This window comes from Gymnoscopelus microlampas, assembly GCF_963454915.1.
Source record: "Gymnoscopelus microlampas genome assembly, chromosome: 23".
Taxonomy (NCBI): Eukaryota; Metazoa; Chordata; class Actinopteri; order Myctophiformes; family Myctophidae; genus Gymnoscopelus; species Gymnoscopelus microlampas.
This window is the reverse complement of record NC_139960.1, coordinates 16,943,626-16,967,008: the sequence shown is the minus strand read 5'-3', so window position 1 is coordinate 16,967,008 and position 23,383 is coordinate 16,943,626. Positions and strand designations below refer to the sequence as shown.

Sequence of the window (23,383 nt, the reverse complement as noted above, 5' to 3'; positions counted from 1 at the left end):
TCCTTTTATCCTATCCTCCCCCCCATTAAATAATTAAATGGTTCCTTTATACGACTGTTCAGTTAACCTACCCACACACACAATTATTGCACTTTTGCTTTGAAGAAAATTAGATGATTAATTTACCTTTCATATTTTATCCTCTAGTCTAACTAGATGCACATGCACACGCACATGCACACGCACACGCACACGCACACGCACACGCACACACACACACACACACACACACACACACACACGTACCTCGTAGGTTGCGTATGAAGTCTTCCAGCATCATCTTGCGGTCGGGTTTGATGTTGGGGCTGTACATGTCCGTGTTGAGGAGGATGATGGCAAACGCCAGGATGAAGATGGTGTCCGGGTTGTGGAACTGCTGCACCACGTCGGGGTTACACATGCAGTACCTCTGACTGGCCGCACGGAGCAGCAACGCATGGGGGAGAGAGGGGACAAGGGAACAAGGGGAGAGAGCAAAGATCATTTTAAAATAAAGTTAATTTATGAAGATAGACCACCCCAATGGGAGCCACTAGAGGCGACATGGTACACAAATCCTACAAAAGTGGGCGCCAGCGTCTGACGGTAGATCTCGTGAACGTCCGGTGTTTACTGGTGCTATAGATCCCGCGAGAGTGTGTTGCTGGGACAGAGATATGTTGATATTAAAGTTGATTTTCTCCTGATTTGTCTCTCTGAAAAAAGCCATTTTAGTATTAACATCTAAATACCTGCCGAGACTCCTGAATTTCTACTCCTTCTTGACAGTGGTGGAAAAAGTAATCACATGTTTTACTTAGTTAAAAGTATTAATACTGCAATGTAGGACTACTCTGTTACTGGAGTAAAAGTACAAACATTTTGGTATCAAAATATACTTAAAGTACCATAAGTAGAAAGTACTAATTATGCAGAATGTCCCATTTCACAAGTTTTGTACTTAGTTACTTTACACCACTGCTTCTTGGCTCCTGAATTGAAATGCCTCCTGAATTTCTTTGTGCTATCAAACTCCCTACAGTAAACTGTCTGTGTACTACATAATGTTGGTGTGGGTAGCAACGCTATGGCTTCTATAAAGTCAGTGGAGAGATGGAGAGCAGTGGAATCTGAAAGCCTGTTGTAGTGCACTATGTTACCTGAAAGAGAAGCGGCACAGAATGTGACCGACGGCGATGGAAAAATCCCAAAGAGCCGTTCTAAATCTACGGAGAGCAGGTGGGAAAAACTGCTGGGGAAGCAGGAAATACGAGACCCATGAGTCTAAACAGACCAAAAAAAAACACCCAGGTGGCAAATCACTGTGTGCGTGCGTGCGTGCGTGCGTGCGTGCGTGCGAGAGAGAAAGAGAGGCAGTGATATCTCAGAACCCTGCTTTTCCAGTAAATAAACTATGGTTATTGATATGAAACATGGAGTAGAGAAACCCAGAGCGTAGCATATATGATTATGACTGTGACACTGGTGTAGACTGTTTGCCAGTAAACTGTAATGCTTCTGCTGCCTGATGCTGCTACTTGTGTCATAGTCTGTTATGTGTAGCTGTCTTTTTTATGTTGTGACTGTGACTGTGTGTTGTGGTTTAGGACCACAATGGAAATAAGCTTTAGGGCGTTATTGTGTTTTCATCCTGGGTAATATTGTGTCTGCTGTATGTTGTGGAAGTGCTGATCTTGCTCTTTCCTTTTATCACCAAATAAATACATTCACTCTAGGGGTGTGCCGATATATCGTCCCGCGATATATCGCGATACGTTTTCGCGACGATTTTTTTTACAACAATCAAAATAATCAGGCATGCAAACAGCCCCGAGGTGAAAAGGGTGACAACATGTTGTTTTTTTTCGGGTCAGGTGTCACACTATTGCCCTATTTGGATTCAAAACGGCTGAAAAGCTACAAGTTTGCATGTCTGAATAATGCAAAAACAGAATTATTTGTTTGCATTTCCTTTTTTTCTCCCCCATTTATTTTCATAATAAAAAAGTGCGTATCGTATCGTATCGAAATCGTATCGAAGTTGTGAGCCAAATATCGTATCGTTTCGTGAAATTAGTGTATCGGCACACCCCTAATTCACTCACTCACTCACTCACTCACGCACGCACGCACGCACGCATGCACGCACGCACGCACGTGAGCGCGCATTGTGAGCCTGTAGATCTGCTATTTTCAAATTGCCAAAGTATATATAGGCCTGAAGTGGTTAATGTATGTTTTACAAATTAACACACGTTTTCAAATAATTGTAGTGGAGTAAAAAGCACAATATTTGCCTCTGAGATGTAGTGCAGTAGAAGTAAGTATTGAAAACTGGAAATACTCCAGTAAAGTACAAATATCTCAAAAAGTACAGTACTACCACCACTGGTTTTAAGTGGTTAAGAACCCCCTGGTGTGAACATATGCATCAGGGGGTTTACATATCAAACAGACAACCCTGGAAGCGGAGGGTCAAAGGTTCCATCACTACAGTACATGCAGTGCCAACGTGCCCTTGAGCAACTGGTCCCTTAACCCCACATACTTATAACTCCTGCTTTGAATTAACAGTGTCAGCTAAATGGGAAATGTGTGTGTGGGTGTGTGTGTGTGTGTGTGTGTGTGTGTGTGTGTGTGTGTGTGTGTGTGTGTGTGTGTGTGTGTGTGTGTGTGTGTGTGTGTGTGTGTGTGTGTGTGTGTGTGTGTGTGTGTGTTTGAGTGCGTGCATATAGGCCCTCTACTGAAGTGTGAACTGTAATTTTTACATTAATGAGTCATCATTTCAGGGTACAGCAGGGGGCGGGGCCTTATTCCCCCGAGTCATGAGCCCATTGAGCCGCATGATTGGAAGCTACATTGCACGCACGCACGCACACATGCACATGTTGACTACGGGGGATATGAGTTACGATTCTATCCCTATCCCTTCAATCCCGAGTCGGCTGAAGCGGACTTCGCAACGCTCGGCACGGTGACTTGCTCGCCTAGCGGCTCGCTCTGCGGTGACTCTCATGGCTCAAGTCCGCTATAGACAACAGTTTTTAGCTGACTTTTTTACGTCTTGGGTTTGAGAATGGCACTTCTCAGGCACAGCATTCCTGGAGTGCGGAAGTGCCCGGGACGGCACCAGATGAACCCCTTCACATTGGTCACATTTGTCCCAAGAAGTCACGATAGGGCATTTGGGGAGTGAGAGAGTGTTGACAATATAAGAACAATTCAGTACAACAGGTAAAAGGTAGCTCTCCAACGCAAAAGTTGTAGGGAAGTGTCGAAAGCCGACCGAATCGTGGGGGTCCTTGACATGAAAAAAGTGTGAGCACCACTGATATAGCAACATAATTTTTTTCCGCAAAAAAAAAGATTTAGAACACTTATCTTTTTAAATCTGCATCTTAAGTAAAGTATGACGTGTCAGGGGGAAAGAAAATCCTTAAAAAAACAATCTGCTGGGTAAAAATAAGCAGCCATATGTTTTTAATGGACACACATAACCCAGGTGAGGAGGAACAGTGGTTGGTTCTCAGCGAGGAACAGGCTGAGCGTGTTTGTTCCTTCATTAAGACCCTTTATTCCTGACACAGCAGATGCTGAGGCAGCCACCTGCTTATTTTATTTTACATCTCTTCTCTGCTTATTTGTTTTGTTCCGAATTGCCCTCCCCCCTCTCTCTCTCTCTCTCTCTCTCTCTCTGTCTCTCTCTCTCTCTCTCTCTCTCTCTCTCTCTCTCTCTCTCTCTCTCTCTCTCTCCCCATCCTCCCACCCCTACCATCCTCCAATTCCCCTTCAGAGAATGTTTGTTTATTGAAGCACCAGAGCAGAGAGAGAGAGAGAGAGAGAGAGAGAGAGAGAGAGAGAGAGAGAGAGAGAGAGAGAGAGAGAGAGAGAGAGAGAGAGAGAGAGAGAGAGAGGGAGGGGGATGGTTACGCAATGGTGGTTATTTATAAATCTCCCTTACTCCATCGTTCTACTGCCTCCTTCCTCTTCATTTATCCTTCCCTTTCCTTTCCTCCCCTCTCCTCCCCTCTCCTTTCCTCAGTACCCTCTCCTCTAGTCAGTACCCTTCCCTTCCCTTCCCTTCCCTTCCCTTCCCTTCCCTTCCCTTCCCTTCCCTTCCCTTCCCTTCCCTCCCCTCTCCTCTCCTCTCCTCTCCTCTCCTCTCCTTCCCTCTCCTCTCTCCTCCTCTCCGGCCAGCATTTCTACCCTCTTGTGCCAACACACCATCCATGGCCAAGTAACACCAGAGCCAAAGCCCTCTCTGCCCGCTGGCTACGACAATATAACCTTTTCCTCTCTCGACGCCGGCCTGGGCGCCTTGACAAATATGACAGGTGGTTGTTAACACAGCAGAGGGTCTGGGGGGAAAACCAGCTAACGTTAACACATATGGAGCCACAGCTGCAGCACAAATCACTTCCCCGTCACAAATTGTGACCGGGAAATAGCATGCTGTCTAATGGGATGGAGCACATATAGCCAGCCAGAAAACACAGAAGTCTGTGTGTGTGTGTGTGTGTGTGTGTGTGTGTGTGTGTGTGTGTGTGTGTGTGTGTGTGTGTGTGTGTGTGTGTGGGTCTAGATCGATGGGATCAGACATGCGCCCATAACCTCCCTGCATACCAATGCACGAGGTGTACCAATACTCACACAAGGTGTGCTAAAGCTGCGGCTATTACGAGCCCTAATATGTAATACCCCGTGAAATGTGTGTGTGTGCGAGAGTGCGTGTGTGCGTGCGTGCGTGTATACTGATAATGCCCTGACTAGTTTCAGTGCTGCCTGCGTCTCTGCATGTAGTCTCTTTAGTGTGTTTGTTTGTCTAGCGTTCCTCCACAGCCTGCAGGGCTGAAGATCTGAGCGTTCTGGACCTGAGCTTCCATCACACACTGTGTCAGCTCAGAACCAAGGAACCAGAATAACATCTCCCCTCAACTGCAAAAACAACTTTGTTCACCTCACTGGAAAGTCCTCTTTTCTTTTCTTTTTTCTTTTCATTTTACATTTTACCTTTTTTCTCCCCAATTTAGTCGTTATGCTAATAATTTCCTCCCCACACACATTGTGTGTTTGGAGGGATTTCAATGAAGTTGAGGGATTTCAATGAAGTTGCTCAATGCTCACCCAGAGCTTGAATCACCTGGAAGTACCCTCTTCTTCCACATTTGAGCACCACATCTTGGGGTTTAAATGCAGAAGACTTGAGCACAGAGCAGGCGCACTAGGGTTTCAAACGGTGGAAATACGCGCAGTAGCGTTTTGAATGCCGAAGTCTTGCAATCCCAGATTTGACCACCAGGCGACGGCAGCTTCACTGTTCTCTGTCTTTTATATCCTGTTTTTTTTCTATTGTGTCTGAAATAAAGTTTATATTATGTTCTACCGTGGTCCTGGGGGCTTGGTTGTATCCTACTGGCTCCCCTGCCAGTGAGGAGCCCCCACCGGGAGGACATTAAGCCTTCGTCCTACTCCTCTCACCCAACACTCTCTGTTGACAGGTGCCTGTAGGAGTACGTGCAGTGATATCACCCTCTCCGCCCGGCTTCCCTCCCCCAAACACGCCGGATGCACCACGATGGATTTGAACCCACAACCTCCGCGGTGGTGGGCCAACTTTTACCATTGCGCCACCCGAGCGCCCAATGCCGTAAAATCCTGAGAGTTACCATTTTGGTTGGACAGTTTTACACTCAGGATTTTACTGTGCAAGAGAGTGTAAAGCGATTCTTCAAATAAAATCATTCTTGAAATCAACCTAGTTCATGAAATGAGGTAGTTCAACAGACAATTATACAGTGACATGCTCTCATGGAATATTCACACCATTTTTAATACAGACACATTTTATGTTGCGGATATGGGATAAACTAGTTGGCGTGAAACTATTGAGATATTAAATATTAACATCCGACCACCCCCCCACCCCCCTCTCTCTCTCTCTCCCCCTCTCTCTCTCTTACTTTCTCTCCGCAATAATTTTCCCAGCCACTCATTAGTAGTTAATTTGTGGGCCGTCACTATCTGATGTGAATAACTACCAATTACTGCGTAGCTTCCCATTAAATGGTAAATGGTGCATTGAGTGCCTTCATCCAAAGCGTTTCAGAATGTGCGTTACGATCACCCATTCACACACCGACAGCATAGGAAACCATGCAAGGCACGACATGCTCGTCAGTAGAGTTGTCCGATACCAGTATCGGAAAAGCTACCGCCTAAAATGCTGTTATTGTGCCATTACCTCGTCATTTATCACATGATATTTCATTTACAGTAATATTTTGAATGCTTCAGTTGATGTTGCACTCCTTTATACACTCTTACTGTACTATTCATATTATTATTATTTTATACTAACTTTAACAATCATTAATGGATTTTTTAAAATATTCCTAGATCAGTGGTTCTCAAACTTCTTAATTGTCAAGGACTTTGAGAGTGTACAAATGGAACCATGTGTACACTCTCAGAGTTACAGATCTTTAAGGGTCCATTTGGAACCCCCTCAAGGAATCATGAGGGTCCCTGGACCCCAGTTTGAGAACCCACTGTCCTAGATTGTTTTTAAATTACACACTGGTATCGGTTTTGTACTCTGTATCAATAGATCGGAATCTGTATCGGGAAGGAAAAACTGGTATCGGCACATCCCTACTCACCCCTACTTGCGTGTAGGGGTTCAGTGTCTTGCTCAAGAACACAAAGACAGAAGGAGCTGGGGATCCAACCGATCAAACAGACAGACCTCTACCTCCTGAGCCACTACCGCCCACAAAAACAGTGTTCAGGGTCTGCATTTGTGTTCACCTTAAGCGGGTGTTGTTTACTGGGTCTCATCAAGCCGCCAGAGCCACGGTAGAAGAGTGAAGCGGCCGTCGCCTGGTGGTCAATCTGAGAATGCAACACTTCTGCATTTAAAATGCTACTGCACATGCATCTACCGTTTGTGTGCCTGCTCATAACTCTATGGCCACGCCTATTCAACCCAATATTGGTACTTTCGGCAGACAGATTCCATTAGACCCAATGGACCCAATTTTAAACTTCCGGCAGACTACCGGGTGCTTCAAACGCCACTGAGCAACTTTCATAGAATTGAAAGGGTGGGGCAATACGCCCTCTAGATATATTATAACTCTATGGGTCTCATGCAGGCGCCAAGTTCCCAGCAGATGTATTTCACCTCCTGCAGGCTCCATTATAATTTACGCTCAATGCAAGTGAATGAGGTTTTGGGCCGGACTTTACACTTGATTTTGTTACCTTAGTAAACATTTTCATAAACACTTTATGTTTTCAATCGCCTTTCCATCAAGCATTTAAAAATGATCATGACATGCACTTAGTAAATTATGGTCCCATTAACTTTAAAACTAATGATAAAGTAGGGTATATGCTTCTAGGGCTTCAATTGGTTCTACCGAATGAAGACCTGCCCTTGCTGTGGTTGCAGCCAATAGCAATAGTTTCTGGTTTCTCTTCGGGACCGAAAGTTCAAAGATGGCGTATTTGAATTAGCCAAAAAAGTGTCTTCAAAACCGTCTGTAGAAACCAAAGGGGCTCCCTTCGTCCATATTTTCATGACACCCAGAACAATACTGATCTTCACGTACTCACCTAAAAGCCTCGATGAGGCGCTCCACCTTCTGCGCTTCTCCCTGGACGCGGATGTGAGCCTGGAACTTCCTCAGAGCCTCGTCCAGCTCCATGCCAGAGAAGTCCATCTCATCGACCACACAGCTGCTCGGCAGAACAGACAGACAGCGAGAAGGAAGGAAAGAGATGGAAATGGAGATGCAGGATTTGTGGGAGCGGTAAGAAAAGGATGCGGGAAGTGTGAGGATGCAAGAAAAGCAGAGGAACGGGAGAGAGGTGGATATTAAAGAACATTACTTTCCCGCAAGAAACCCACAGAAGAGATATTTTAGCATTGTGATGGTCTAATCCAGGGGTCTTCAAAGTTTGTCAGGCCAAGGACCCCTTAGCTGAGAGAGAGATGAAGCAGGGACCCCCCACTACATATTGTACCCAATTGTGTTGCAGATTGAACTTTTTCATAAATTTCATAGATAGCTTCATAGACTTGTTTGACAGCACTGTCAATGTGTAGCGTTATGTTGGATTCATGTTAATGTGTATTGTCAGACCACTGTCTAACCCTCAATACTTAGAAAACGTGTATTTGGTCAGCTTTTTTCCCTCCTACACCAAACCTCTTTGCCGAAAATGCCCACAACGCCTCGCTGTGGGCTTGTAGATCTGCTATTTTCCGCTAATATTCCCTTAGGGATGCTAGGGTTCAAAAGTCTAATGTAAAAAAGAAAGAAAAAATATATCCTGCTAGGGAGGAAGTGAACAGATATTGAATGAAGCAGCTGTAAAGGGCAATGGCACTGCCCTGGAGAAAGGCCAAGAATAAGGTGAATTGAGATGCCAAGCTAAACGAAGTTCTGACATGCTCACCGCCGAATACCAAAAAATTCCTAGGCAACAAGAACTGATTGTGCAGATAATTAATATCGTATGCACAGGGAATTGAGCCGCGACGGCATTCATATCCACTCATCTCAACTCATTTGCCCCTGCGGTGGTAGGGAGGGTGAACCTGTGGATGCAGAGTCATAATTAAAGATAGAAAAAGGTAGTTTCACCCGTCTGCGTCAGGGTCTCCAGTTATTATCCACGCATGAACACACATGTGTGTGCACGCGCGCACGCACGCACGCGCACGCACGCACACACACACGCACACACACACACACACACACACACACACACACACACACACACACACACACACACACACACACACACACACACACACACACACACACACACACACACACACACACACACACACAAGGGATAAGGCTGGGCCAAGCTTAGCAGTGGCTTTAATTAAAGAAGGGAAAAAAAGTCCTCTCCAATGAGATTTGGGTGGATAAATAGAACGTTGGCAATTTGAAGTCAGGAAGGGATTCCTAAATGAAAAGATGACTTTGAAATTGAGTTTAGGGCTTTGAAAGTTTTCCTGGCTTTATTAAGAAATGTGTTTGTTACATTTAAATATGGAATGATAGTCAGTGTTTCTGAAATGAATAATGTAAACTAATATTCAGGCTCAGTTTAAAGATTCACTACCAGTCTTTTCTGAAGCACACAGCTATATCCTTACTTAGAGTCTTTTTCTTAATGCAAATGTTATGTCTCTCATGAATAAAACATGAGCTGCACTGTAAAATTCAGAGTGTTAACACTAATGCAGGAACGCAGGCCGCACACCAGTTCTGGAGAACCGCTGATCCAACTGACTTCACACCTGACACTGCACTTCTGTGGGGCGTCAACAACCACGGCAAGTTTAAGTCGATTGTCGAGCGTTTCTAGCGTCATTCGCGTGCGATGGCCATCACTTTGCGTCATATCACATCATTTGCATCAAAGGACAGATATACTCATTAGACATTTGTGGAATTTATAGATAGATTCTAATCAACACTGTATTGTAACTACCGTTTCATATATTGGCTTCCGGTTTGTTTTTAGAATTAAAGATTTCTTTAACTACTTTTAAGGCTCGAAAGGGTCTTGTTCCTCGTTACATCTCTGAGCTCTTGCCCCCCCCCATGTACCTCCCTGGCCTTAATTTTTCACTTGTTTATTAAAGTACTTATGTGAAATTCTTGTTTTTATCGTGCATTATGTCCTATGTCTGTGCAGCACTTTGTGATTCACAGACATAGGACACATAGGATACAGTAGTTGACGAATATTCACGAATATTCACGGTCAGTCATAAGGATGAGATCACACTGACCTCTGCTTGAAAAACAGGACAGATTTGACTCATGTTTGACTGACAGATTTGACTGATGATTGATTGACTTTAGAACCGTGAAAAGGTGTTTACTAAATGAAAGCGGTTGTCATTATTCGATTGTTTGGAAATGAAATACCCAAAAATAGTCCAAAAGCAGGAAGTGGATTATGCAAGCACTAACCTCACTAATACCAGATTAAATGTCCCGTCTGTAATACAGTTCAAGTCACAAGCATCAGTCCATTCATATTTACTGCCCAATATATAGAGGTGAACTTGAATTATTAACATTTTTGGTTAAACATTATCCCCCAAACACAGTTTACACACACATTTACCCTTCCCTCAAGGGACCACAATGGGAATAAGCTCTTGAACTTTTTTTAATACTTTTACTTAAGTAAGAAATGTGAGTATTTTTTCCACCACTGGTTATAATATTTATTTATTTGACATCACAATCAGATTGGACAAACCAGATGCGTTGCTTAAAGTGTATATAGCACGAGTGCCTATCCACTAGTCACAGACATGAGCAAAAGTATGCCCTATTCCCTATTATGATACAGTATCAGTTGAAAAGGCTTGCGTATATGTGTGCTTGCAGAGTAATAAACAAACTGTAGCAGGCTCCTTTTTGTGGACTAGAAAGTGGTTACTTTGACAACATAGCTTAGGTGTGCTGTTTTCATTCATGATTAAAGTACATCAGTATGAGGACAGTCTCTCTTTTTACGGCGTGGCTTTCTAGGGGGGTAGCCTATAGTCTATAAGAGGGTCTGTCTGTCTGTCCGTGTGTGTCCGTGTGTGTCCGGGGGCGTGCGTGCGTGCGTGTGTGTGTGTGTGTGTGCGCGTGTTAATGCAATATAACTTAAACAATTGGGGTGGTTGTATTTTGTCTCCCTGCTCTTCTATTGAGACATTTAGATCGTGTCAAAGGTCATGTCTCACCTAGACACAGGATCTGACCCAAATTTTGACCTGATGGTCAAGATTCAATATATCCACTGAATAGGCAGGCAGGCTCTATTAGCGCAATGGTAAAAATGTCAACACTTGCACAGAAAACCGGCTTCAAATCTGGGGTAGAAGAGGACAGTTACAGAGTTCAGCTTTAACGCAGCATGAATGAGGTGGTGCTTTATCATGCTAAGTTAAAAAAGGGACAATTACTGAGGTAATATGAACAGGTAAGATAAAGAAGTCAAATAAAAGAAAAAACTGTGTCTCATAATGGAGAGTCAGATGATAACTGAAAATGAACCTTGAAGAGAAAACTTAGATTATGTGTGTGTGTGTGTGTGTGTGTGTGTGTGTGTGTGTGTGTGTGTGTGTGTGTGTGTGTGTGTGTGTGTGTGTGTGTGTGTGTGTGTGTGTGTGTGTGTGTGTGTGTGTGTGTGTGTGCGTGCGTGCGTGCGTGCCTGCGTGCGTGTGCGTGCGTGCGTGTGCGTGAGTGCGCGCGTGCAGATCTGCTTTTGTGTGACTCTGTAGAATGATCAAGTAGGCAATAGGCATGGATGGATTCAAGTGAAAATGGGACGTGTGCACAAAATCACCACGGGCTGTGTGCAGATTGTGCACAGTAGTTCTGAGCACACGTCTAGGCTACTGTAAGTTAACCCATTAACATTCTTCAGTATTTACAATTTTCAATACTTTTACTTCTACTCCACTACATCCCAGAGGAAAATATTGTATTTTACTCCACTACAATTATACGAACAAATTACACTTTAGTTACTATACTTTGTAGGTTTTGATTATCATTACAAAACACACATTAACCACTTCAGCCGTATGTATATTTCGGCCATTTGAAAATAGCCGATCTACAAGCTCACAATGTGTCGCGATGCCACACATTGTGAGCTTGTAGATCTGCTATTTTCAAAATATTTTTTATAAATTTGAACTTGTGAAATGGGACATTCTGCACAATGAGTACTTTTACTTTTGGTACTTTAAGTATATTTTGCTGCAGATACTTGTGTACTTTTACGCAAGTACTGCTACTTAAGTATTGATACTTAAGTAAAACATGTGAATGCTTCTTCCATCACTGTAACACATTGATTTGACTCACTCTAGGACGTCTCTGTTGAAGGGCTTCTTGCTGTTGCCTAGGAACTCTCCGATCATCTGCCGACTCAGGCCCTTCCTCTGCAGCAGGAAGTGAGCCACGCCTATGGGCGTGTCCGGGATGAACCCTCGTGAGATGAGGAACTGAAGACCCTTGTCAGGGTTTCTGAGGGAGATGAAGAGAGAGAACGGAATGGTTGGATGGAGGAAAGAAGAGGAAGACAGAATGAGATGATCAGTTACTGAGGTACAGCTATTAACCACATATCCATTCGGGGGTTCGAACCCCAGGCGTTACATTGGTGCCGTGATTCACTGCCGCCGTTTTTCCTTTTCCTCCTTTGTATACAGTGCTTGTATTTGTTGATGACATGTATTATTCTGTTCATTTCTTATGCTATGTTGATGAATTGAATACACAGGACCACAATGGAAACAAGTCTCCAGGACTTTTATGTGTTATCCTTTTAGCCTTAAAGGGATAGTTCACGCCCAAAATGACTTTTTTTCCCTCTATCGATTAGTCACCCCATGGAGACTTGAATTCATGGGTATTTTTTAGATTTTGTTGCACTCCTAAGCCAATAATTTGATGACCAGCAGCAGTTCCGGTAGGAGACACAAAGAGTCTCCTTTGTATCTCCTACCGGAACCGCTGCCGAACGGTCCACTGGTCATCAAATGATTGGCTTAGGAATGCGACAAAAAACAAAAAATATCCATGAATTCAAGTCTCCATGGGGTGACTAATCGATAGAAAAAAAACATTTTTTGGGTGAACTATCCCTTTAATGCCTTACTGTACCTCGTGCTGTTAACATTTCCGACTAATAAAGTATTCAATCAATCAATCAATCAATCAATCAAAAACCATCAAATCTCGGGCATTACTACTTTTTAGAATATACAGTACATGTTTGAGTGTAGTTTCCCCAGTAGAACACTTCACATATTGGACAAATTCAGGAGGACACATTTGTTCGAGTGGATCACGGCAATTAGATTTCTGTTAATGGCCACAGCGAGAGCACATTAACGGATCATAAAAATAAACAATAAAAGTGATACTGTACATTGTTGTAATGAGGTTCCTCAAATGAAAAATCGTGAGGCCGAGCACTTATTGAACAAAAACAGACCGGTTGAAGGTGCTGTTCGAGTAATAAAATAGACAGGATGGCATTTCATCTGTATTCACTGGCAGACTGAGTTATAACATTCATTAACAACTTTTAACAGCTCAACACTCTCCTAAACTCAGAGGATGGTCCTCGAATTGCAAAAGGCCATTTGTAACTTACAAGCTGTCGCAGAAGCTTACATTTCTTCAAAAGTGAACCAGATTGAATTGCAGAGAACCCCAAATAGATGCTATGGAATGGAATATTAATGTGAGAGTCACGCACACACACACACGCACACACACACACACACACACACACACACACACACACACACACACACACACACACACACACACACACACACACACACACACACACACACACACACACATTTGTATTACTGTACTCGAGGACAAAATCAACAATTTAGGATGTTATTTTTTATGAATGCCATTTTTACAATTTCTTATCCACAAGTTTCCTAGGGCATGGTGGGCATCACTTCCTGTCGATTTGACCAGGTATTGGGGATCAAATCGAATCAATCGGAAACTTTTGGATACACTAAAGCCAAAAATTGCTACAAGCTCACAATGCATCACGCTGAGACCCATCGTGAACTTATAGATAACTAATCCCAACCTGAATCTATATGATTTCAGCAGTCCCTGTATTTTTTGTCCTGGTTGCCTTGCAGAGATTACTCATCTATAAGCAAATGAATCATAAGTTCCCTAATAGTCCTATTAGCAGCTGGTGATAAGAGCAGACTCCGCTCATCTCTCTCTGTGTAAACGGTGCACAGTGCTTAATCCAGCACCTTTACAGAGTCATGCCGACCACCACATCAGCTAATGGATTAGTGACAGGAGATGGGGGGGGGGGGTGAGAGAGAGATGTAACAGACAGACAGACAGACAGACAGACAGACAGACAGACAGACAGACAGACAGACAGACAGACAGACAGGCAGGAGGTCAGGCACGCTGAGCAAGACCTATAGCCAGTTGAGTGTCTAAACAGAAGTTCCAAAATTTGGTGGAGGTAGCGCCCAAGGAAATGACGTTGAGGCTTTACAAATCTGTTTACATTCTCTGTGAATGAAACGTGATTGGTCAAAAAAAGATTGTTTCCGGGGGATATACATACGACAGAAGTCCCACCCTATTCGGTTTTTAAGTCTGACGTCTTTTTGGAGTCCGACGACACTTCCGGGTCCAAGAGGCACCAAGCGCCGTCCACTCTTCATTGTAAACAAATATGTCAGAACCCGTAAATCTTTTTACAATAACCTCCTTTTACAGAAAGGAACCATTGAGGGTTAATAAGGGTCTTAATGCTAATATATATATATATATACTGTACATTGTTGTAATGAGGTTCCTCAAATGAAAAATCGTGAGGCCGAGCACTTATTGAACAAAAACAGACCGGTTGAAGGTGCTGTTCGAGTAATAAAATAGACAGGATGGCATTTCATCTGTATTCACTGGCAGACTGAGTTATAACATTCATTAACAACTTTTAACAGCTCAACACTCTCCTAAACTCAGAGGATGGTCCTCGAATTGCAAAAGGCCATTTGTAACTTACAAGCTGTCGCAGAAGCTTACATTTCTTCAAAAGTGAACCAGATTGAATTGCAGAGAACCCCAAATAGATGCTATGGAATGGAATATTAATGTGAGAGTCACGCACACACACACACACACACACACACACACACACACACACACACACACACACACACACACACACACACACACACACACACATTTGTATTACTGTACTCGAGGACAAAATCAACAATTTAGGATGTTATTTTTTATGAATGCCATTTTTACAATTTGTTATCCACAAGTTTCCTAGGGCATGGTGGGCATCACTTCCTGTCGATTTGACCAGGTATTGGGGATCAAATCGAATCAATCGGAAACTTTTGGATACACTAAAGCCAAAAATTGCTACAAGCTCACAATGCATCACGCTGAGACCCATCGTGAACTTATAGATAACTAATCCCAACCTGAATCTATATGATTTCAGCAGTCCCTGTATTTTTTGTCCTGGTTGCAGTGCTTAATCCAGCACCTTTACAGAGTCATGCCGACCACCACATCAGCTAATGGATTAGTGACAGGAGATGGGGGGGGGGGGTGAGAGAGAGATGTAACAGACAGACAGACAGACAGACAGACAGACAGACAGACAGACAGACAGACAGGAGGTCAGGCACGCTGAGCAAGACCTATAGCCAGTTGAGTGTCTAAACAGAAGTTCCAAAATTTGGTGGAGGTAGCGCCCAAGGAAATGACGTTGAGGCTTTACAAATCTGTTTACATTCTCTGTGAATGAAACGTGATTGGTCAAAAAAAGATTGTTTCCGGGGGAAATACATATGACACAAGTCCCACCCTATTCGGTTTTTAAGTCTGACGTCTTTTTGGAGTCCGACGACACTTCCGGGTCCAAGAGGCACCAAGCGCAGTCCACTCTTCATTGTAAACAAATATGTCAGAACCCGTAAATCTTTTTACAATAACCTCCTTTTACAGAAAGGAACCATTGAGGGTTAATAAGGGTCTTAATGCTAATATATATATATAGACAGTAAAATATATATATTGATACACATATTTATTTATTATTAATATTAACATTATATTATTTCTTTTTAATTATTTCTTTATATATATATATATACTAGAGTTTCGGGGGGCTACGCCCCCCTCAACCCCAGCCGCGCACGGGGCTTTGCGTTTGTTGGTCCCTCCGTGTCCCTGTGTCTATATCCGTGTAGCTGCAGCACAGAGTGGGCAGTATAGATGGGGATTATGGCTGTTAAGAGGCATGTACGCGCACGGGGCCCGCGTGGGCGTGTGTATATGGGGGTAGACAAATTGTCTAAGTAACATTTGCAAAAAGGGAAAAAAGAAAAAAAAATTGTAAGAAAGTGTAATGTAAAAGTTACAAGATGATGAAAAATAAGTAGAAGAAATTATATTTTGTATGTTTCGCGGACCACCAGGGGGTCCGCGGACCCCCTGGTGGTCCGCGCGGAAATCGTGGGATGAAAATTTCCAAAAGGAAAAAAAAAAAAAAAAAAAAAAAAATATGAAGGTGGTTGCTTGTTTTTCTGAAAGCTGGCGAATGGCAGCCCTTTCTGCAAGATGGCGGCCGCCTGGTGTTGTTGTGAGTACGTGTATTTGGGGGGGGGGGGGGCTGTGGAGCTGTGGAGCTACATAGTTCTCCAGAAGACACACACAAACATACACCATCTACAATGGACGAACTGAGCAGCAATATAGACATTCACCACACGAACGTGCATTGTTGACAAAGTGATTGCACAGCCGCTGCAGGCATGACAACCAGGTTAGCGTTAGCGACATGGCAGCTATCACAGCGCCCTGTCCGTCGTGCTGCAACTGCCTGTGATGGCTACAGCAGTAACAGCAAGCTGTCTGCGATGCCATTGTCTGGAGACTGCTCTTAGCGTGACACGACCAATGAGAGTGAGCGCTGTAGTTGTTGCTAAGATACGGTGGCGTCTCTGCCCCATAGCTTGTAGATCTCTCACACATGATTGGCGTAGGCTGCGTTGCCAGGTCTGACTTTGTGTCTAAGCAATGGTCGGCTTATTTTTGCGCGCCTTTGGGCTCGTTTGCATTGTGCGCACGGCAGCGCTTGTTTAGCGTACGTCAGCGCGACGTGGCAACGGACGTGGCAACGTGAAAGGTGATTGGCTGGTGAAAAGAAACACCCGACGTTACACCAGAAATGGTGCCTGGAGAAAATGGTGACCAAAAAAAAAGTTTGGAAAAAAAGGAAAAAAACCCCGCAGCGGCTGCCTGCTGTTGTGGTGATGAGGTCGTGCGCACGGTAAACGGTACGAAGCTGCCTCCCCTTCCGTTTTGTCCGACATTTGGTGAGTAGAATTAATTATGTTGCGCGGTGGAAAAGGTGTAGTGAACAGTGAGATGTCCCCTACGCGAGGCGTAAATTCAGTGCGGCCGCCGTGGCGAGTCAGTAGGCGACATGTGGTCTGGCGGTGCGTTGTTTATCCGATAACAGAGCTGTGGGGTGTCACCACCGAGGGTGCGGAAGTTGCTCGCCATTTATATAGTTAGATATATATATATACATATATATATATATATATATATATATATACATATATATATATATATATATACATATATATATATATATATATATATATATATATAAAATAACGATTTCCTCTTCTCTTTGTCGTTGCCAGGAAAGCGGTAGAATGACACTTTAGTCGTTATTTCAGTCTCAGATCTGTTAAAACAGTGAGGGACGTCACGGCTGTGTGTGTGTGTGTGTGTGTGTGTGTGTGTGTGTGTGTGTGTGTGTGTGTGTGTGTGTGTGTGTGTGTGTGTAGTAAGTATACAACAGGGCATTCATTTATGTAAAAAAACTAAAGAAAATATAGAGTTACAAGTCCCAAAATGATGCAGAAAAACTTGTCCACGCATTTGTTACTTCTAGGCTGGACTATTGCAACGCCTTACTATCAGGCTGCCCAAGTAAGTCCCTAAATAGCCTGCAGCTTGTCCAGAATGCCGCTGCGCGCATACTGACAGGAACCAGAAGAAGAGATCATATCACTCCTTCATTGGCCTCTTTGCACTGGCTCCCGGTTAAATACAGAATAGAGTTTAAAGTTCTCCTCCTCACATACAAAGCTCTCAATGGACAGGCACCAGTATATCTCAAAGAACTCATCGAGCCCCGTAAACCAGCCAGAACACCACTGCGTCCACAGTATGAAAAAATGCTTACGGTTCCAGTAAACCCCCCAAAAACTAGAACAGGAGGTAGAGCATTTAAGTTTCAAGCACCTCAGCTGTGGAACCTTCTCCCAGTCTCAGTCCGTAAAGCAGACACACTCTGTATATTTAAAACTAGACTAAAAACCTTTCTCTATGATAAAGCCTATAGCCGAAGTGTATAGACTCAGTCCCCCTATAGTCATCCTCTCTCCCCCACCTTCCCCTCTCTCCTCTCTCCCCTCGTCCTCTCTCTTCCCGCCCTCCCTTTGGTTGTGTGGGTTTGTGTCCCATTGGTACAATCGTAATTAACCCTGTACGGATTCACGCTCTAGTAAGGCCTGCCACTAATTCTACAACCGGGGACTCGTTCCCCGGAGTTTCTTCTACCACCCACGTCGCAGGTCCATGGACTATTACTATGGACCCCCAGCTGCGGCTCAAGACTGTGACTGCGGACCGGGCCTGGGCCTCTCCATGGAGTCTATGGACTGTTACTACGGACCCCCAGCTGCGGCTCAAGACTGTGACTGCGGACCGGACCGGGCCTCTCTCCATGGAGCACGACCTGGACACGACCGTGGACTTCTACTACACTACACTATACCGCATATTATATTATCTTAAACATTTTTATATTATTCCATTATATACTGCATACACACTATTGCTGTACTATATTATACTATCATATGCTAGTATCTTACACTATTATATTTGCTATTATTGTTATTGTTACTGCTTGCACTGTATCTCTTTCTGTCTCTCCTCTGTCTCTCCCTTTCTCTCTCTCTTCTTTCCCCCAACACGGTCGAGGCAGAAGGCCCCCGCCCTAGAGCCTAGGGTCTGCCTGACGTTTCTTCCTGTTGAATTAAGAGGGAGTTTTTCGTTGCCACTGTCGCAAAATTGCTTGCTCAGGGTGGGATGTTGGGTCTCTTCTCTACATGTAAAGTGTCTTGAGACAACTTGTTGTGATTTGACACTTTAATAAAATTGAATTGAATTGAATTGACAAGATGTCTGCCCAACTGCCACAAAGTGGCCTTAAGAACAGAAATTGCAGTTTCTGTTCTAGGTTTCCACCCGACAGTGATGGACAGAGACAGAATGAGGTATATTTATAAATCTTTCACTCCGTTGTATGGATAGTTTTTATTGTTCATTCTATAGCTGCCACTGGGCATACACAACCTGAATAAAAAGTGAATAGAGAATTCAGACTATACTGCATGTGCATGTGCATGTGCATGTGCATGTGCATGTGCATGTGCATGTGCATGTGCATGCGTGCGTGCGAATTGCCCACTGTTGCACATTTAAAATAGCAATTGCTGAGATGGAGGGATGAAGAAAGAGAAGGAATATCAGCATAGATACTGGAAAGACAGACAGACAGACAGATGGGGGTGATTCAGAGTTTGAGTGAGAGGAGACACGCACAAACGCACACACACACACGCACACTCGCACACACACGCACGTGTGCAGTTCGCGCACGTACACACACCAATTCCGTATTACCTCGGGGGACCATAAACATCTACCCATATCGATATCCACTTCTCGTGCGCCTCTCTATTCCATTTGAAACAGACAGATACATACAGTATCACATGTTTTATGAGCTTTACAACTACGTATGAGTCAGCAGTCTGTACCGGGTCGGCTCTTCTTTCCTATTTCAATGCTAAACCTGTGTATTTGTCTGGAAACACAAGACACACTTTTATACAGAGGTCCTTGCTTCATCGCTCTCTCTCAGCTAAGGGGTCCCTGGCCTGAGAAACGTTGAAGACTGCTGCGTTACACACATGGGGGTGTCCACTCATACAGTAGGCTGGTAGATACATGTTAGTGGGCTTATTTATTTATTTTTTTAATTTTTATCCCACGATTTTGTAACCCCATTTCTTACACCCAGTGCCAATTGTCTATGTAATCATGGGCACTACACTCCCTCTGCCATCCTAGGGAGGCCAGGGCCGAGCTCATGCCTCCTTCAATGCATGAGAGCCAACTGACCTTCTTATCACCTGACAGGGGAGAGTTTCCCCGGTTGGACGTAGCGCGTGGAAGGAACACGTTATTCCAACCAGTTCCTTTGTCCTCCATCAGGCGCCCCGGCTGGCCAGGGGGAGGCAGTATAGTGACCAGGATTACTACATGTTTTTGTGAGGGTACCTACCCTAGGGGACACGGGGAGAACATGCAAACTGCACACAGAAAGGCCCTTTCGCCAACCCCACCTAGGGTATGGGCACTGATGACACGGAGGAGAGAGTGGACTTTGATTTGTGTTTTAATTCTGTCCTCCATTGAGTTTCCAGACAAAGTCATTCAACTAATGACAAAGGGTTTAAATGCCCTTTGTGCGTTAATGGTGCAAAGTACAGAACAAGCAAATGACTTGCTGTTACGAGTCCGAGGTTGCAGCAGTGCTTTCCTTCTTACCTTTGCTGCTGTGTCCTGCTACCAGTGATGGAACAAGTACTCACATTTTTTAAAGTATCAATACCCTTCATATAGCAGATCTACAAGCTCACAAACGTCACATTGTGAGCTTGTAGATCTGCTATTGTCAAATTGCCAAAGCACAGTATATATAGGTCTGAAGTGGTTTAGTAATAATCATCAAAAATCTACAAAGTAACTAGTGACTAAAGTTTTCAAATAGTTATAGTGCAGTAAAAGTATAATATTTGCCTTTGAGATGTAGTGGAGTAGAAGTAAAAGTCTTGCAAATTAGCAAAGTTAAAATACCTCAACATTGTACAGCATTTAAGTAAATGTACTTGGTTACTTCCACGGCTGCCTGCTACTTTGACGGACCTGCCTATACAGTACCTGGCGGTGGCACTACCTTTCTCCTTCATTCACTAAAACTGTCTGTCCCCAATGTGTCGCCAATGTGTCCCCAATGTGTCCCCAATGTCCCTGCATTCACACAGCAGCTCCAAACCATTCCCACATGGTATTGTACAAAGAACACATACGTAGGCTACAACTGAAACTGTTTATTTTCGGTCATTCAAAAAGAAACCGGATGTGTGTGTGTGTGTGTGTGTGTGTGTGTGTGTGTGTGTGTGTGTGTGTGTGTGTGTGTGTGTGTGTGTGTGTGTGTGTGTGTGTGTGTGTGTGTGTGTGTGTGTGTGTCAGCCTTTTCATTACAATCGCTTCAAAGTGTTTGTCCGGGTCTTTTGCTGAGAAGGGAATTGAGATACTGTACTGTACTGTACTGAGATTTCTACTGCTGAACTAATACAGAGAGCCCGGTCGGGCAGAGGATTGCACCAGTCGTGCTCCTATAGAGCGTGCCAAAATCCCTGAAAGAGGCGTCAACAAGTGTCTTTTGGTAGCGGCGGACATCTTTGAGGGGTAAAAACCAGGTTGACTTAACATTGCCCAATGCCACGCCCAATGCAACGCCCCCCGTGGTGACGACGCGTTGGCACGCTTTATACCAACCACAGGATGTGCATGTCTCAATAGAAGAACAGGTAGACCAACTACAACCACCACAGTTGTACTAGATATCGTTGCTGTTGGGCAGAAACCTCCTATCTCCATTATTTCTAACTGTTAGTGTTTTTTCGTAATCTAACGCTCTACTTGATCATACTACAGCGTCACACAAAAGCATCAAAGGTAACAGATCTACAAGCTCGAAACGCAGCACGTTTTGAGCTTGTAGATCTGCTACTTTTGCTATATTTGTATTTGAATCCTGAAAAGTAACCGTTTTGAACAGAGGTTTCTACCCAAACAGATCGGTTAAAGTAACGTTTTAGTCACTAAAAGAAGCTATGGATGGCAGCTTTCAGTGGTTAAATAAGAGAGGATAAGATAACGTCGTACACGGGAGGGTTGGGGGGGGGGTTTAGTGAGAGGTTTGATAAACGACTCACCCCGTCTGCCATCTGGAGTTGAGTCTGCAATTTGTCGTTGGGTTATTTTGCTACTAAAGCAGAAATAACTGCTTCTCTCTCTCTCTGACGCACACAGGAATGCACGCACGCACGCACACCTCTATACACAAGGCACACAAAACACATGTCCACATGCAGTCATAACGAGTTCTTCTTTACAGCCTCGGGTCCTCCCGGTGGAGCTGTCGGACAGGTTGGCTGATATATTGTTTTAATTAATCTTGACGTACCTCCGTGCCTGCTGCATGCGCACACGAGCATGCACGCAGGAGCGCACACACACACACACACACACACACACACACACACACACACACACACACACACACACACACACACACACACACACACACACACACACACACACACACACACACAATTTGTGTGTGTGCATAATGCCGGCATGTGTGTGTGTAATCAAAGGTAGCCATTTCCCACTTTTAGTCAGTGGTGGAAGAAGTTAAAAGTACCAATACCACATTGTAGAAATACTGTAATAATGTAAAAAAGATGGAGATCTACAAGCTCACAAGCGACGTGCTGTGAGCTTGTAGATTGACTGATTGATTGATTGATGAATACTTTATTAACAGTTTGCAAAAGCAAGGCACGGTGGAACAGATTTATACAAAAGAATGCTAAAAGGATAACCCAGATAAGCCTTACTTGTTTTTCTACATGGTGGTATTGATACTTTTACTCAAGTAAAAAAATACTTCTTCCACCACTGCTGTTCTGGCAGATGAGCTGCATCATTCATTCATCAAATGCGTGTGTGTCACTGACCCTGCTATTCACTGTGCTTTGGGGAATGCTTGCATAACTAGACTTTGTACTAGAGTTTGTTTCGTGCTTCATGTCTGGTCTACACAACAAAATGATTACAAAAGGCTTCCTTCTTCAATAAGACAAAATGTCTTCTTTAAGTTTTAAAACTTCCCAAAGGGCCTCGTGGGAAAAATGACACGTCTTATTTGACAGCTTTTTAAAACCACTTAAGTCCTTAGTCACAATTAGCGAAAATAGCAGATTTTATTGCTATTTATTTCCGCTCATAATGACATGCCCAAAATTTGGATACCAGGGTTACAGTAATCTTGCATAGCCAGACAACTATTGACAATCAATGCTATATAGAGTCTGGAACTACACCGGACAGTAAACTGTCATCTGTTCGTCATTTCCGTTCACAAAAATATATCTTCAAATATCTTTACTTTTTTTTTTAATTTCCATTTCTGCTAAGCAGCAAGCTATATGCTTAGATGGTTTTGATTTATATTAGGATACATTTACGCGACTGTAAAGATTAAACTATGCCTAAAACTGTATGCCTAAACCTAACCCTAACCTCACAAAAATATGCCTAAACCTAACTTTAATCCTAACCTCACAAAAACTGTGCGGAGAGAGAGAAAAAAAAGTCATACCCACAGTCGGATCGAATAATGGGAGGTTGAGATTACTGGTACAGTATGTGTGCAGCTGCCTCAGTGGCTTACCTGGTAGCAATGCTTGACTTGATTAGAGTAATATATGAAGCTCCAATGTGTGCCTTTCAGTTTTTGTAGTCCTATAGTGACACATTGGGGAGTGAAAATGACAGAACGGCAAACCTGACGCCTATCTGTGAGAATGTGTTGGCTCATAACACGT

The 23,383-nt window shown here is 43.7% G+C and overlaps 1 protein-coding gene across 1 annotated transcript in view; it reads right to left on the bottom strand.

Annotated features, from left to right (window-relative positions):
- iqsec3a (IQ motif and Sec7 domain ArfGEF 3a) overlaps positions 1-23,383 on the bottom strand; it is a 70,599-nt gene that overhangs the window by 37,207 nt on the left and 10,009 nt on the right. The window contains exons 2-4 of the mRNA XM_084049354.1: positions 11,883-12,044; positions 7,597-7,719; positions 247-413 (exon numbers count right to left, since the gene is read on the bottom strand). Of these exons, the coding sequence (XP_083905480.1) occupies positions 247-413; positions 7,597-7,719; positions 11,883-12,044 (452 nt within the window). The remainder of the gene's footprint in view (positions 1-246; positions 414-7,596; positions 7,720-11,882; positions 12,045-23,383) is intronic.